A 13,066-nucleotide genomic window follows, 5' to 3' on the forward strand; every position below is an offset into this window, starting at 1 on the left:
CACTCTGATTTAAATTTTCCACCTTAGTGCATCTGGCTGATAAACTGAAAACTCTTGTTTTGTTTTGTTCGTTCAATCAGAGGCTACACCAGTGAGAGGTCAGCCTGTGTTGCTGTCAGCTAGTCAAGGCTCAGCAGGTATTGTTCTGCAGTGGTCCCTTCCAAAGGTCCAGGACCCGCCCATCACAGGGTTTGTTCTCCAGTCCCGCATCAAGCAAGGGGAGTGGCTCAATTTGGATGAAGACATTAGTGCCAACACCAGCGAGATAGTCGTTCCTGGGCTGCATAAGGTATCATGCATCTCCATCTCTCTGTCTAGCTGGCCATCTATCTATCTGTTAATCCCAAAATGTATGAAATGACACCCCAGCCAAATTCTGAGTGAAAAAGAATGTTTATTTGTTGAATATGTATAGGTAGGTGTCAAAATATATTCTGTCTCTTATCAATTGCTGGCTTTTCCTCTCTGCCTGTTTCTTTTGCTCTGTAATATAGGCCTAGTCAAATTCAAATCAGCTTCATTAGCATTGCAGGCACAGTCCCGTGTTGACAAAGTGAGGTTTCATCCCGTGTGTGTGTGTGTGTGTGTTGGTCACAGGACTGTGTATATGAGCTGCGGCTGCTAACTCAACGCGGTGAGCTGCTGAGCGAGCCCAGTCCATCACTCAATGTCTCCACCATGGGTAGGTGTTCGAGCAACCTTGCCCCTCACGTTCCCGTCCCGCCTCGTGTTTTAATCCCCCCATCGACTCAGAATGTATCTCAATTTCTATTCCCATCCCTTTGTTTCCCAAAAATTGGAGCAGGGCCCAAGGGAATGTTGCCCATTAGATTCCCGAATGGAAGAAATTGCCACGCAAATAACTTATTGAAAGAATTGTTACAACTATTTGTGCTGGTTTTTTTGTTCTGTATCTTTGTGAGTGTGACATGAATGTTTCATTCTATACGGCCCAGAGATACATACTGCAGAGACCGACAAACCCCATGGGTTTAATCCAAAGGATGTCATTTCATCAGAGCCCCAGCTCCTACTGAACTGTATATTATTTAACACAGTTGCTCATCTGATTAACTCTGCCTGAGCAAATTATCCAGAACAGTACAATTGTAAGATTTACAGATAATGATCCTCAAGGACACATGTTGTTGATTAGACACACTTAAATCTGCTGACACTAGTCCTCCTCCTATGGCACTCATTAGCTGATGATGTAAACACTGCTACTGGCATGGAATATATGTCAGTTGGGTCACACCGAGTTTAGATGTAAGTCAAATCTATACCTAAATTTAACCGTAATTAACTCCCAAGTCACTCGCACCATACACACAACACATGGACATACACTACAACACAAAATACTGTACAAGAACTAAATGAAACAGTAATAAAAAGAGAACATATTATTTTTTTATCTTTTTTAATCTGCAGTAGGTGCTGAGGTAGAGAGTAGGAATCAACATAAGGCTCACTGGGTACTGGTACTGGTTGATTCTGGTCTTCCAGCCAGAGCACAAGCAACCATTCCATCTAAATAATAAGACCACTATATTACTTAGTTATCGCTGTCGCTTTTATAGGAGTAGATGCTTTTACTTGGTCAAAGATAGGGTTTTTATCCTGTAGTGGTAGACGTCACAGCTGAACGGCTAAGACCAAAAGTGTGGCCAACATTGGTGGGTGTTTCTGATGATGTCTATTGTCACTTCCATGGTGATGGCATTTCTTTTTCTCAGCACACTTTCACCAGAAGAGCCTGCCTTACGCTTGGTAGACTTAATGAAGTGCATAAAGTTAATTAAGATGTTATTCCCTTTGTGTAGCTGTGAATGAGACATACTGTACACTGTACAGTATCCATCTGCAGTGCGTCTCGCGGCACACATCTTTGTAGCGTGCAACATGTATTCATCAGCTACGAGTGAAAGTTATTCCAGTGTTTATGGACCAAGTGAAGTAGTTAATTTATCGGCGTGTGTACGTAATCACAAAACAGCGAATGTCTGACGACGTAGCCCAAGGACCACATGTATGTATGTCTATTCTTTCCTTTTCTTTGCAATTAAAAAAAAGACATTTTGTCTCGATATCATTGCTGCCTAATAAAAAGCATTTACAATTTATCACGACAATAATAATAATAATAATGATGCTTTTTATTTGTAAGCGCCTTTCAAGGAACCCAAGGGCACTGCACATACCCCCAATTAAAAGCAGCACACACATAAAAAAAAAACAAAAAAAAGATGATACAATTATAGAGAATAAGATGTCCTGAATAAGTGGGTTTTGAGTGTGGAGTCTGTTCCAAAATTTTGGAGCAGAGTGGCTGAAAGCTCTGCAACCCATGCTGCTGAGGCGAGCAGGTGGGACGGATCTGAGGGAGGGACAGGAGGTGGCAACGTTGACGAGATCAGAGAGGTGGGGGGGAGCTTGTGGATGTCCTTGAATGTATACAGCAGGATTTTGAATTCAATTCTAGATGTGACAGGGAGCCAATGGAGGTGCTGCAGGAGGGGGGTGATGTGATGAAAAGAAGGGGTTCTGGTGATGATTCAGGCGACTGAATTCTGAACCATTTAAAGCTTATGGAGGGATTTGTGAGGGAGGCCGACAAGGAGAGAGTTGCGGTAATCTACAGTATATGAGAGGTAACCAGGCTGTGGAACAAGATTAGAGGTAGTATGGGGCCTGAGGGAGGGGCGTAGGCGCCCAGACTCTGAACCTGAGGGGAGGGGGAGACCATGGTGTTGTCAATGCTGAGGGAGAAACTGTCAACTTTGGATAATGTAGATTTAGAGCCAACCAGAAGGACTTCTGTTTTTCACAGTTGAGTTTAAGGAAATTTGAGGTGAGCCAGGATTTGATTTCAGTTAAGCAGGTGGTGAGGGAGGGAGGAGGGAGGACGGAATTTGGTTTGCTAGAGAGGTAGAGCTGGGTGTCATCCGCAAAGCAACGGAAATGGGTGGTGTATTTACAGAACATATTGCAGAGAGGGAGACGGTAGATGATAAAAAGGAAGGGTCCTAGGACAGAGCCTTGAGACACGCCTGTAGTAACAGGGGAGGACTGGGATCTGTGGGACTTGAGCTGGATGAACTGATCGGCTGATGCCGATGGAGGAAAGTCTATTGAGGAGGATGGAATGAGAGATTGTGTCAAAGGCTGCACTCAGATGGAAGAGGATGGGGATGGTAAGTAGGCCAGAATCCGCTGCCATGAGGAGATCGTTGGTGATCTTGAGGAGTGCGGTTTCACAACTGTGTTGGGGGCGGAAGCCAGACTGGGACTGTTCATAGAGGGGATTTTGGGTAAGATGAGCATGCACCTGAGAGGCAACGTTTTTTTCCAATATTTTGGAAATGAATGGGAGGTTTCAAATTGGCTGAACGTTATTGTAGATGTGGGGGTCTAAACCTGTTTTTTTAATAACAAATTGGTTCCGGACCGATAAGTGAGTTTCTACAAAGTAGGATTAGTTGTTTGGAATATTTACATTTGGAATACTACATCTCGTCGCAACGTCTTTGAATGTGTCTTCTGAATGCGTCTTCTGAATGCCTTATATTTGTATTTTACTTTATTAGCAATTTTTATGCTTAAAAATGTTTGCATTTATTTGTCTATATTTTTTATTCATAATAGGCCATATTCAACCACGAAACAGCATGATTTATTTATGTATTTTTGAAAAACCATGATAGAATGAAGCCGCAAATTTTAAGGCATTAAGTGGCGTGAGAAGACTGTTGAGTTTTAAATTCTTAACCAAAACTTCTTTCACATTTGGAGAAGCATGTTTTTCATTTGACAGCGACAGTACTGTTAAACAGTTTTTACTGTTCATCTGAGAAACTGACCAGTTCTCGCCTCTAGCCCGAAGACAGCTGGGATGGGCTCCTGTGATGTGTCTTCTGTGACCCGAGTGAGGACAAGGGGTACAGAAATGGATAGGTGGATCTGGAAAATTGCTGTTACCAATACTGTAGTTTGGAAAAGTGCGAACACTTGCAGGATGATTGAGCAAATGTTCTGTTTGTTACATCCATCAGATTAACAACAGTAGTTGTAGTTGTATGCCACAAAGCAATGGACTAGTCCAATCATGGACAATTGTCAGCTCAAGCATGGATTTTTAAAGATGGAATTCAAAGCTGCAATGTTAGTTTTAGGTGATTGCTGTCCAAATTAGCTCAGTTTCATCTGCACATACCAATTCATCTTGGGTGAATGTTGTTACAGGAATGGAAATGTACCCTTCGACATCCAGACTGCTGGAGTCTCCAGAACCGTTATTGGCTGGCATTCTTGGTGGGGTTGGTTTCATGTGTTTGGCACTGGTCCTGCTGTTGGGGTCCGCCTGTCTCATCAGCCACAGAAGGAACCTACGCTGCCGAAAGAAGCGGAATGGTAAACCATTACTTTGTCTGACACTCAGCAGGCACTCAATGATGAATAACATCTTAAATAAAGTATTTAACCACTCAATTTTATGAGTCAGACCACACTATATTGGATCTATCGCTTCAGATTTCATAAAAGATATTTATTCCACTTGCATTGCTGGCTGGTAAATGTAGTGAAGTTACACATGTTTTTAGTTGCTCAATTTGGTTGTACCCTGTAATAAGCTAGACACCATGTTGCCCCTCTCCCTCCCTTCCAGAACCCCCACCTGCCATCTATAAGTGCTCCCCATCAATGTAAGTACCCCTAGCTCATGTCCTTAACATAACTTGCATATACCTTTTCCCTCCATTCTCCTCTCAGGAAAATGTGTTGAATAATATCAAAAATGTCAGTAGTGTTCTATTTTCATATCCTTTTTCCTCTTCACCCTCATTTATTGCTGGTCTTTTTCTGTGTTCAGCTCATTCTCTCTCGCTTCCTGTTATTTTCTCTGTATCTAACACCTTTGCTTTTTCTAACATTTTTTCCCTTCCCTGCTCTCACTCACAGAAAGATTTCAGGCACCGGCAGTACAGACAGTGTGTTGAAGAAAAGCCTACTTCCAGCCAGTTCCCTCTACCCCACCACTTCCTCTACCATTTCATCCTTGTCCTCGCAGACACATTGTTCCTCCTTCAACAATGAGAATCATCATCACAAGCAGCCGCTGTCCTCTCACCACACAGGAAACCCAAATCAATTCCAATGTTCCAAATCGTCTTGTCCCGTTGCTCCTTCCGTTGAGTTGATCTCAAGAGGTCCAGATGGGCGCTTTGTAATGTTGCCATACGACACTCTGAGTGTTCAAAGTAAGGAAAGTGTAAAATATAGCCAACCGTCCAGTGTCCGAAGGTCTGTATCATTATGCTCCGAGCAGCAAGACAGTAAAAATCCACCGTTTGTTCTTTCTGTGGATCTCCCACCTTGCAAAGCAGCTGAAACAAACACTCGGCAAACATCTGACACCACCCAGCATGCCGACATCGATAACTTTGATGACAAGGGAAATTCTGATGGCTTTCCTGACCTGAACAGCGTGTGTTCTAACAGTAGTTTGGCCAGTGTTTTTCACAAAAGAGCACTATCTCCCACATTTCCAGTGCTGCCACATATCCGCTCAGGCCTCGGCAAGCCATCAACAACGGCCAGTAATCTGGTTCTCCAAATGGAGCATGAGCGGGAGAGGGGAAACCTCAGTCGCTGCTTGAAATTGGCTCAGGAGAGGGAAGAGCTGGCGAGGGAACTCCAGAAATACACGCTGTACAGAGGCTCCAACGGGGAAATGAGCATACGGCCGCATGTGTCTGAGAAGAGAGATGGTTATGAGCTTATTCGGGAATATAAGAGCAGCACCTTGCCATGCAGACACCCTCCAAGCTACAGGGAGAATTTTCCAAGTCATTGCTTGTCATCGTCTGTTCACTTGGATGCTAGTCCCACAGTGATCACAGCCAGGACCTCTTTTAGTCCTTCCACACCTCCAAATTTGTCGTATTTAAATTCTGGTAACCAACATCCTACTCTTTCCTTAACCGGACAGATCCCACTCATATGTGAGGGAGCAGACCATTCTTCCAAAGACGGATTAACTCCTCCACATCTCTCCCCAATGCAGAGGCATGAAAGGGTACAGGAATCACCACAGGGCTATGATAATTTACTGCAATCCTCTTCTTTAGAAATGCAAACAAATGTACCTTCTTCTGAGGCATGGAGACAAAACAATACATCTTTTCATTGCAATAAATTTGTCAAAAGATCCAATTTGTTTCTTGACAGAGCTTCAGGTTGCTTTCAAGCAGAGGAAGAATTCCCCAAGCCCACTGAGCAGGGTGTAGGTATCGAGATGAGTGTAGATGAGCCAGAGTCTAACTTTGTCACACAGCCTGTACAACCCAGGCTGCACAGCAGAATCGCCTCTCATGTGCAAGAAGGGTGCTCTCTGCCTCGGAAAGGCCGGTATGAGGAAATGAGGAGGAGCATAAGCTTTCATTACCGCGATAAATCTTCAGAGCCAGAGCTCCGTAGAGTAGTAAGCCAAGGTTCTAAACTCTGGGACTCCAAGCAACGAAGTCAGAGTCTAGACTCCAGAAGACAAAAAGAGACCGTTTTCCTGACCCCTGATGCATGGATAGACTCTCTAAGCCAAAAAAATACCTCCCCTTGTCATCCAGACCCTTTGTGCAAAAACCACCAAAGTTCACCCACCAGCAATATCTCCAAATATTCCACAAATAGCCCAACTACCTGTCATTCACCCCCAGTGACCGACCCCCCCAGGAGGAATCCAATGAGGCCTGCGCAAAATCCCATTGTTCCATACGACCACAAGCCAAGAAGAGATGCCTCTGTCTTTTCTATTGCTGCCAAATGGCCAGCTGTCTGCCAGGAAGCCATGCAAAAGGCAATGGGTTACTTAGAGGCCACTAAGGAATCTTCCAGATGTTCAGTGCCTGATGACAGCAGGCCACACAATAATCCAGAGGCGCTGGAATTGGCAGACATCTACGAGGGAGTTCCTGAGTGCGGGAGCAGCTACAGTAGTTATGCAAGCAGTGGCCGAGGAAGCATGGAACCCGCTAATGGACGTTTGTCACTGTGTCATTTGTCAACAAACATCACCAACTCACCTGAAACCGCACAGGAAGAGGCTCAGGCAAGACCAGTGGACAAATACAGTCTCCAAATGGAACACCCCCAAAGGTATTAAGAGCTGATAATTGATGCAAATAAGTACAAAATGAGAAGTGGCTCGAAGCCTGTGTGGTGGATACAAGGCTTTTAGTGGGAGCAGCTGAAAAGTATTCACTATTGAAGTGCCTGAATACCTGAGAGGAAAACGCTGTATATATTTATAGATGTGTAGATGTATTTCATAGGAGATCATTAAAAGCAAAATAAAACGATCTAATACAATAAATCAAAGCAAAATTGTTTTACTAAATGTAAGAAAACTTCTTAGCAAACATCATCCAGTCTTTATTTTAAATAAGCTTCGCCTCAAATTAATCAAAAAGACCCCAATATGTCTAAATGATGAAAAAAAAATATTAATATTTTAAAATGAAATGTTTAACACAGGACTCTCAGTTGGACTTGATATTTGTTTCCTTGGTGGACCTTATTATACATAGGCATTGATTTTGTACATTTTATTTAGCATCCTACGTCATTTTAAATTCAGTCTGAAATGATGTTCTGTGCTCTCACCAGCAGAAAGCCCTCAGTTGATGAGAATTATGAATGGGATGATGCTGATATCAGCTCACAACCATCCGACCATGATGGTGAGTACTTTGCTGCTTTTGATTTTTGGTGCAACAACTGCTGTAAAAAGGCTTAAAATGACAACAATAAGACATCTGCATTGCAAGAAATTCATTATATTGATGGTAATCATATAGCATAGAGAATACAAGATATTTATGAATTCAATAAATAATTAATTTAAGTAAATTAATAATGAAATAAATAATTTCAGTTATTTATTCATTTCAAAACATGAAGTATAAATTATATAAAATATGTGAAAATAGTATTTAAAATAAAAAATGACTATAAAAAAAGAAAATAAGTAAAATAATAAAACCATTAAAATAAATGATGAATTATTAAGAACTACTATAAGATTGAACTTTATTCACAATTCACACATGGGTCAGTTTACGATCGGTCATCGGTCAGAGTTTCAGACAAACATTACCTTAAATGATTGAAGTATCAAATATAGCGATATTTTGATTTGAGAATCGATTTTAGAGAATGTAGTGCTGGTATCGTAAGTATCAATAGTTCAGTATCGATTTGCGCATCACACCAACGGTCTTTGATTTTACATTTTGCTCTGTTTACTGTGTTAAGGGCAGACACATCGATGGAGTACAGCTGCACTCAACAAATGTTACAAATGTTTTACTGCTTTAAATAAAGGTTAACTTAAAAACTCAAATAATAATACTAAGAATGACAATTTGCACCTGTTTGTAATTCCACATGTGAATGGGCTTTGAGTGTGAGTGAATGCTAGTGGTTTGTTGTTTGGGGGGCGTTTTGGAGAGAGGCCCACAACTTAAGACTTCGAAACGCCTGCATTATTGAATATATATACTAGGAATGAACCGGATACTCGTTTTAGATGAGTATCCGTTACGGAAAAAAAGTAAATCTAACATACACATACACTACTGGAAGCACTGCAGCCAAGAAACACACTACGAAATGAAGATATTAGACTATTGGGAATAAATTGATACAATTCAATGGAACAAATACTACAATTTAAGTTTGAAATGTAGGTCAGTGCATCTGGTAACGGTAAGGCCAGCAGAGAAGGCCTTGCTGGCCCTAAATGCGCACCACTTCCTACAGAACACAGAATACTCATAAATTAGAGCTATGGCATTTTCATTGGACAACGTTGATATATTTCTTTAAGTTGTATGTAACTTCTATATAAGTTTTTGGAATATTTTATAGTTTTCATGTGGAGGCTTGAATCACATTCAGTGTCCAAAAAGGGTCATTGCTTTGTAAAGAAATGTTTAATCTTTAAGTGACATTTTTGTTGGGAGACAAATCAGCAGAGCGTTCCTTCTTTTGTTCCTCCACCTTAACTGATGTTTTTCTTGAAGGCAAATACATAAAAGCTGGCACTTTTGCTTTGAGTGATTTCCATCAGCAGGAGTTCAGGCTGAAATACGTTTAAAAAAATTACATGCAAAGTAAAATATCATTAAGTGAAAGATAATATCAACCGTTTCTTGCTACCCACAGGCCTTCTTCCTTCATTGAGCCGACACAACGCCGCAGCGCTTTGTCGCCATCCCAGCATGCAGTTTTCCCCGAACACACTGAAAAACTTCAGTCAGCAGTCTTTGCTTCCGGAGCATCAAAGCAGCTGCTCTGCAGAGCTTGAACCTGACACTGTGCTTTTCTGACAGCGTTTCTCTGACTTTTCACTTATTGACTTGCAGCACAAGTCAACAAAAACGTTAACTTTTTACCTGATTCACCTGGTGGTGTTTTTTTGTTTTTACTAAAAATAGGACGTGACATTTTTTTTGATGGTTTGTTCATGTTAACTAAACACTGCTTGTTGTTTTAGACAATCTGTCCATATACAGTAGATAGCCGCTTTTCACGGCAAATTGATACGCCCATAAAAATGTATATTATCATGTTTTTATGAATTGTTACCAACTTACAGTGAACCAGGTGCGTTTAGGAAAAGTGGCCTTTTTTGAGCAAACTAAAAATGCTTTTTTTTTTGTTACCAAAAATCTGCAAATTTGCGGGGCTGTGAATGCTTAATGTGCAGAGATCCACTGTATATCAAATATATTTTGCTGTGCTGGCTGTGACGAAAATAGATCTATATTTGCTCCGAGAGCACTGTCAGTGCTCCAAACATATGAAATTGCTCTCACTACTTACTTCAGAACTTTTTGTTGTTCACTTATGCAAGGACATTAAACATGTTCATTAATTGAAGTGGGTCAAGTCCTCCTTTTAGGTTTGTTATTTTTACGTGGCCTACAAGACTAGGTGAAAATTACCGTATTTTCCGCTGTATAAGATGCTACTTTTTTCTTAAACTTTGAACTTTGCGGCTTATACAGCGGTGCGGCTAATTAAGGCTATGTTCTAATCTCATGACGTCTCCTGTGCTTCAGAACTGCTACTAATCATTTAAACACTGTGCCGCTCACGAGTCAGTGAGGAAACGGTAGCTCTTTCTTTGGCAGGAGCCAATCACAAGCTTTCAGTGAACTCATGACAAGTTTGTCAACCCACTGGAAATTGCAGGAGGTTATTACTCAATATAACAGTCTTGCAGTGTCATCCTGCAACGAATGCTAAACTCATCACACAGCAACTTAACACTCAAAAGGTAGCTAAGAAATATACAATGCAAGTACCAATACAAGTTTAAAATTGAAAAAACAGTTTAAAAACAGTTTGAAGTTTTCCCATAATGAATTTCGTCCCAGCAAAGCATTTGATTGGTTATGCCTGACGAGGCGCTGGCATCCTTTCAGGCCACACGGGGAAGACATTTATATTAACACACACGAGCCTGAGTATTATTTATGTCTTAAATCGCTTATTTACCCTTATTTTATCTATTATATTGGGTATTGCGAGTGTAAAGGTGACTATGGGGTGGTATTTCATGTGTAAGAGGCTCTACTAATGTTAACAAACGTATTGAGAAGGTCGTAAACTGGTTTTCTATGCTCTAACTACAGTATGAAAATATTCCATTTACAAGTAAGGAATGCTACTTTGCGATAGTAAATGAGGGATGACTTTTATCGTGGTTAATTGGTTCCAGACCCAGCCGCGATATGTCATTTTCCGCTAAGTAGGATTCAACATGAATAAATGGAATATTTTCATAGTTAGAGCAAACAAAACCTGTTTATGACTTTATAAATACAATCTTTACCATTATTACATCCCTGTAGAAAAGGAAATAACACCGCTATAGTCACTTTGCACTCCTGTTATTCTTTGTTTACAACACATTGCTTAACTGTAATGCGCAGGCAATCGGATCACTGCATGGTTTCAAACATTAGCAAGCTAGCGAGCTAACTAGTGAGCCTCCAATTTATGTACTGTACTCTAAACTTAAGAAAGGATTTAAAACGAAGTGGGGAATAAAGACAAAGAAGCCAAAAAATACCACTTCCACACTGAACGGGAGGAGAACTTCTTTTGACTCTATCATGTCGGACATGCCATGGCTGATTCCATGCAGTGTGACGGTAATCTAATGTCATGTCTCTATCATGGAACATTAATGGCGCCTCGAGGTCAGAATACTACATATTAACTTGTCTTTCAATGTTTTTTGTCTCATAATACGCCACACTCTACCACAAAACAGAGATAATTTATTAATTATCCATCCATCCATTTTCCTCCGCTTATCCGGGGTCCGGTTTGCGGGGGCAGCAGTCTCAGTAGGGAAGCCCACACCAGAATATAACCTCGCCTGGGACAATATTTCCAGACGATAGAAAGGCCTACAAGACAACCACAGGGATACAAGTAAGGAGTTGTTCTCTTTTATCACTGTGCCATTTCATTATTGTATTTAATCTTTTTGTATATGTCCTTCATGTGTTCTGTGTACAGTGTGAGTTTCCGACCCTACACTAACACCAGACTTGCATCACAGTCTAAGAACGAAACTCGTTCGTAACCCGAGGATCACCGTATTTATGCCAGTGATGTGAGTATGCAAACATCTCTTTTGCCAAACCTCATATTTGTAACTTCAGAAAGTTTTATGTTAAAAATCAATCTTTCCTTGCAAAACCTCTCAATATTAGCCTTGCCACAGGTTTGTAATTATTTAAAGTAGGTGGGTGGCTTCCAGCTGTAGCTCCAGTCATTTACATTAATAACCAAATAATGCCATCATGTTTCAGGGCGTTGTTGTAATTCCATCCCATAATTGAAATTCACATCTCATACAGCCTACATTTACAGCAAATCAATGTTTCCCCCTTGTGGAGTATTTTCATGTCCTGCTTTTCACATATTATAAGTCTATAAAAGAGCAAACCACATGTGGTACTCTGGGGATTTGTAGTCAGCACTGCTTTTTGCCTGCAGTTTTTAATCCAAACATGGTGTCCAAAACCTCAGTGTGTGAAAGAATGTGTGCTTTTCCCCCATAAATACTAAAATAAACATCAACTCTCATTCTTATATTGTTTTCTTACGTTGTTTTATATACACAGCCCCATACTGAGCTGATCGACTGTGTTTCCGCTATTCTGTTTATAAGTTAGTTATAAAATATTCACTTTAGATTCCAATTATGTCCACATCACACACCCATGTCTTACATTCCCTTAGAGGTTCACATCCATTGCTCATCAGATATGCGCATTGGACGTGATGTAATGTGTTATGACGTGTTGTCTATAATGTATTTCATATTCAATGAATGGGAGCAATGTTGTTGCTTGTTGCGCATAGAAACACACTTGAACACACTGGAATCTATATCAAAATCTATATCACATTCATTTATTAATCTACTACCGCTTTCAGACAACGTTTGCTATATGATCAAAGTAAGAAATCATACAATAATGTAATAATATTAGCCTTTTTATACAGAGATTGATGTATAAACTCAAAAAAATTGTCTTTTGAACAGATGTATCAGATAATGGGTACACGATGACAAAAAACAAGTAAAAACATGAGACATTTTTTTTTGAATTTTTTAAATGCAAACAAGGCAGGTCCGCTAAGTGCACCAACATTTAGACTCAAGCTCTCAGTTATTTTGCTACTTTCTGTTGTGTTCTTGTCAGTGGTGGAGCGACTTGCCATCCCACTGGCCATGTAGACATTTCAGGTATCAACTTATTGCCACCCCATGTATAATGCTAATGGTCTCACCTTCGCCACCCCAATGAAACATTTCTGGCTCTGCCGCTGATTGTTGTTAATGACATACATTAACTCAAATGACTTAAGTATCAAAGTATCAATATTTTTGACTTGACAATTGATTTTAGAGCATAAAGATCTGGTATCAGAGGTATTGATGTTTCAGTATCGATCCGCACATCACTAGCAACTCTTG

General features: G+C 40.5%; 1 protein-coding gene across 5 annotated transcripts in view; it reads left to right on the plus strand.

Annotated features, from left to right (window-relative positions):
- The window catches only part of LOC129170088 (protein turtle homolog A-like), a 73,570-nt gene extending 63,650 nt beyond the window's left edge, over positions 1 to 9,920 (plus strand). For 2 of the 5 annotated variants that reach the window (XM_054757276.1, XM_054757275.1), the window contains 7 exons: positions 81 to 289; positions 598 to 682; positions 4,246 to 4,413; positions 4,670 to 4,706; positions 4,963 to 7,155; positions 7,666 to 7,739; positions 9,226 to 9,920. In XM_054757276.1, coding sequence (XP_054613251.1) covers positions 81 to 289; positions 598 to 682; positions 4,246 to 4,413; positions 4,670 to 4,706; positions 4,963 to 7,155; positions 7,666 to 7,739; positions 9,226 to 9,389 — 2,930 coding nt within the window. In that variant the 3' untranslated portion in view covers positions 9,390 to 9,920. The remainder of the gene's footprint in view (positions 1 to 80; positions 290 to 597; positions 683 to 4,245; positions 4,414 to 4,669; positions 4,707 to 4,962; positions 7,156 to 7,665; positions 7,740 to 9,225) is intronic. The other 3 variants (XM_054757277.1, XM_054757278.1, XM_054757279.1) reach the window with 3 other exon arrangements.
- Positions 9,921 to 13,066: the final 3,146 nt, after the last annotated feature.

Source organism: Dunckerocampus dactyliophorus, chromosome 17 (assembly GCF_027744805.1).
Source record: "Dunckerocampus dactyliophorus isolate RoL2022-P2 chromosome 17, RoL_Ddac_1.1, whole genome shotgun sequence".
NCBI classification, from domain to species: domain Eukaryota; kingdom Metazoa; phylum Chordata; class Actinopteri; order Syngnathiformes; family Syngnathidae; genus Dunckerocampus; species Dunckerocampus dactyliophorus.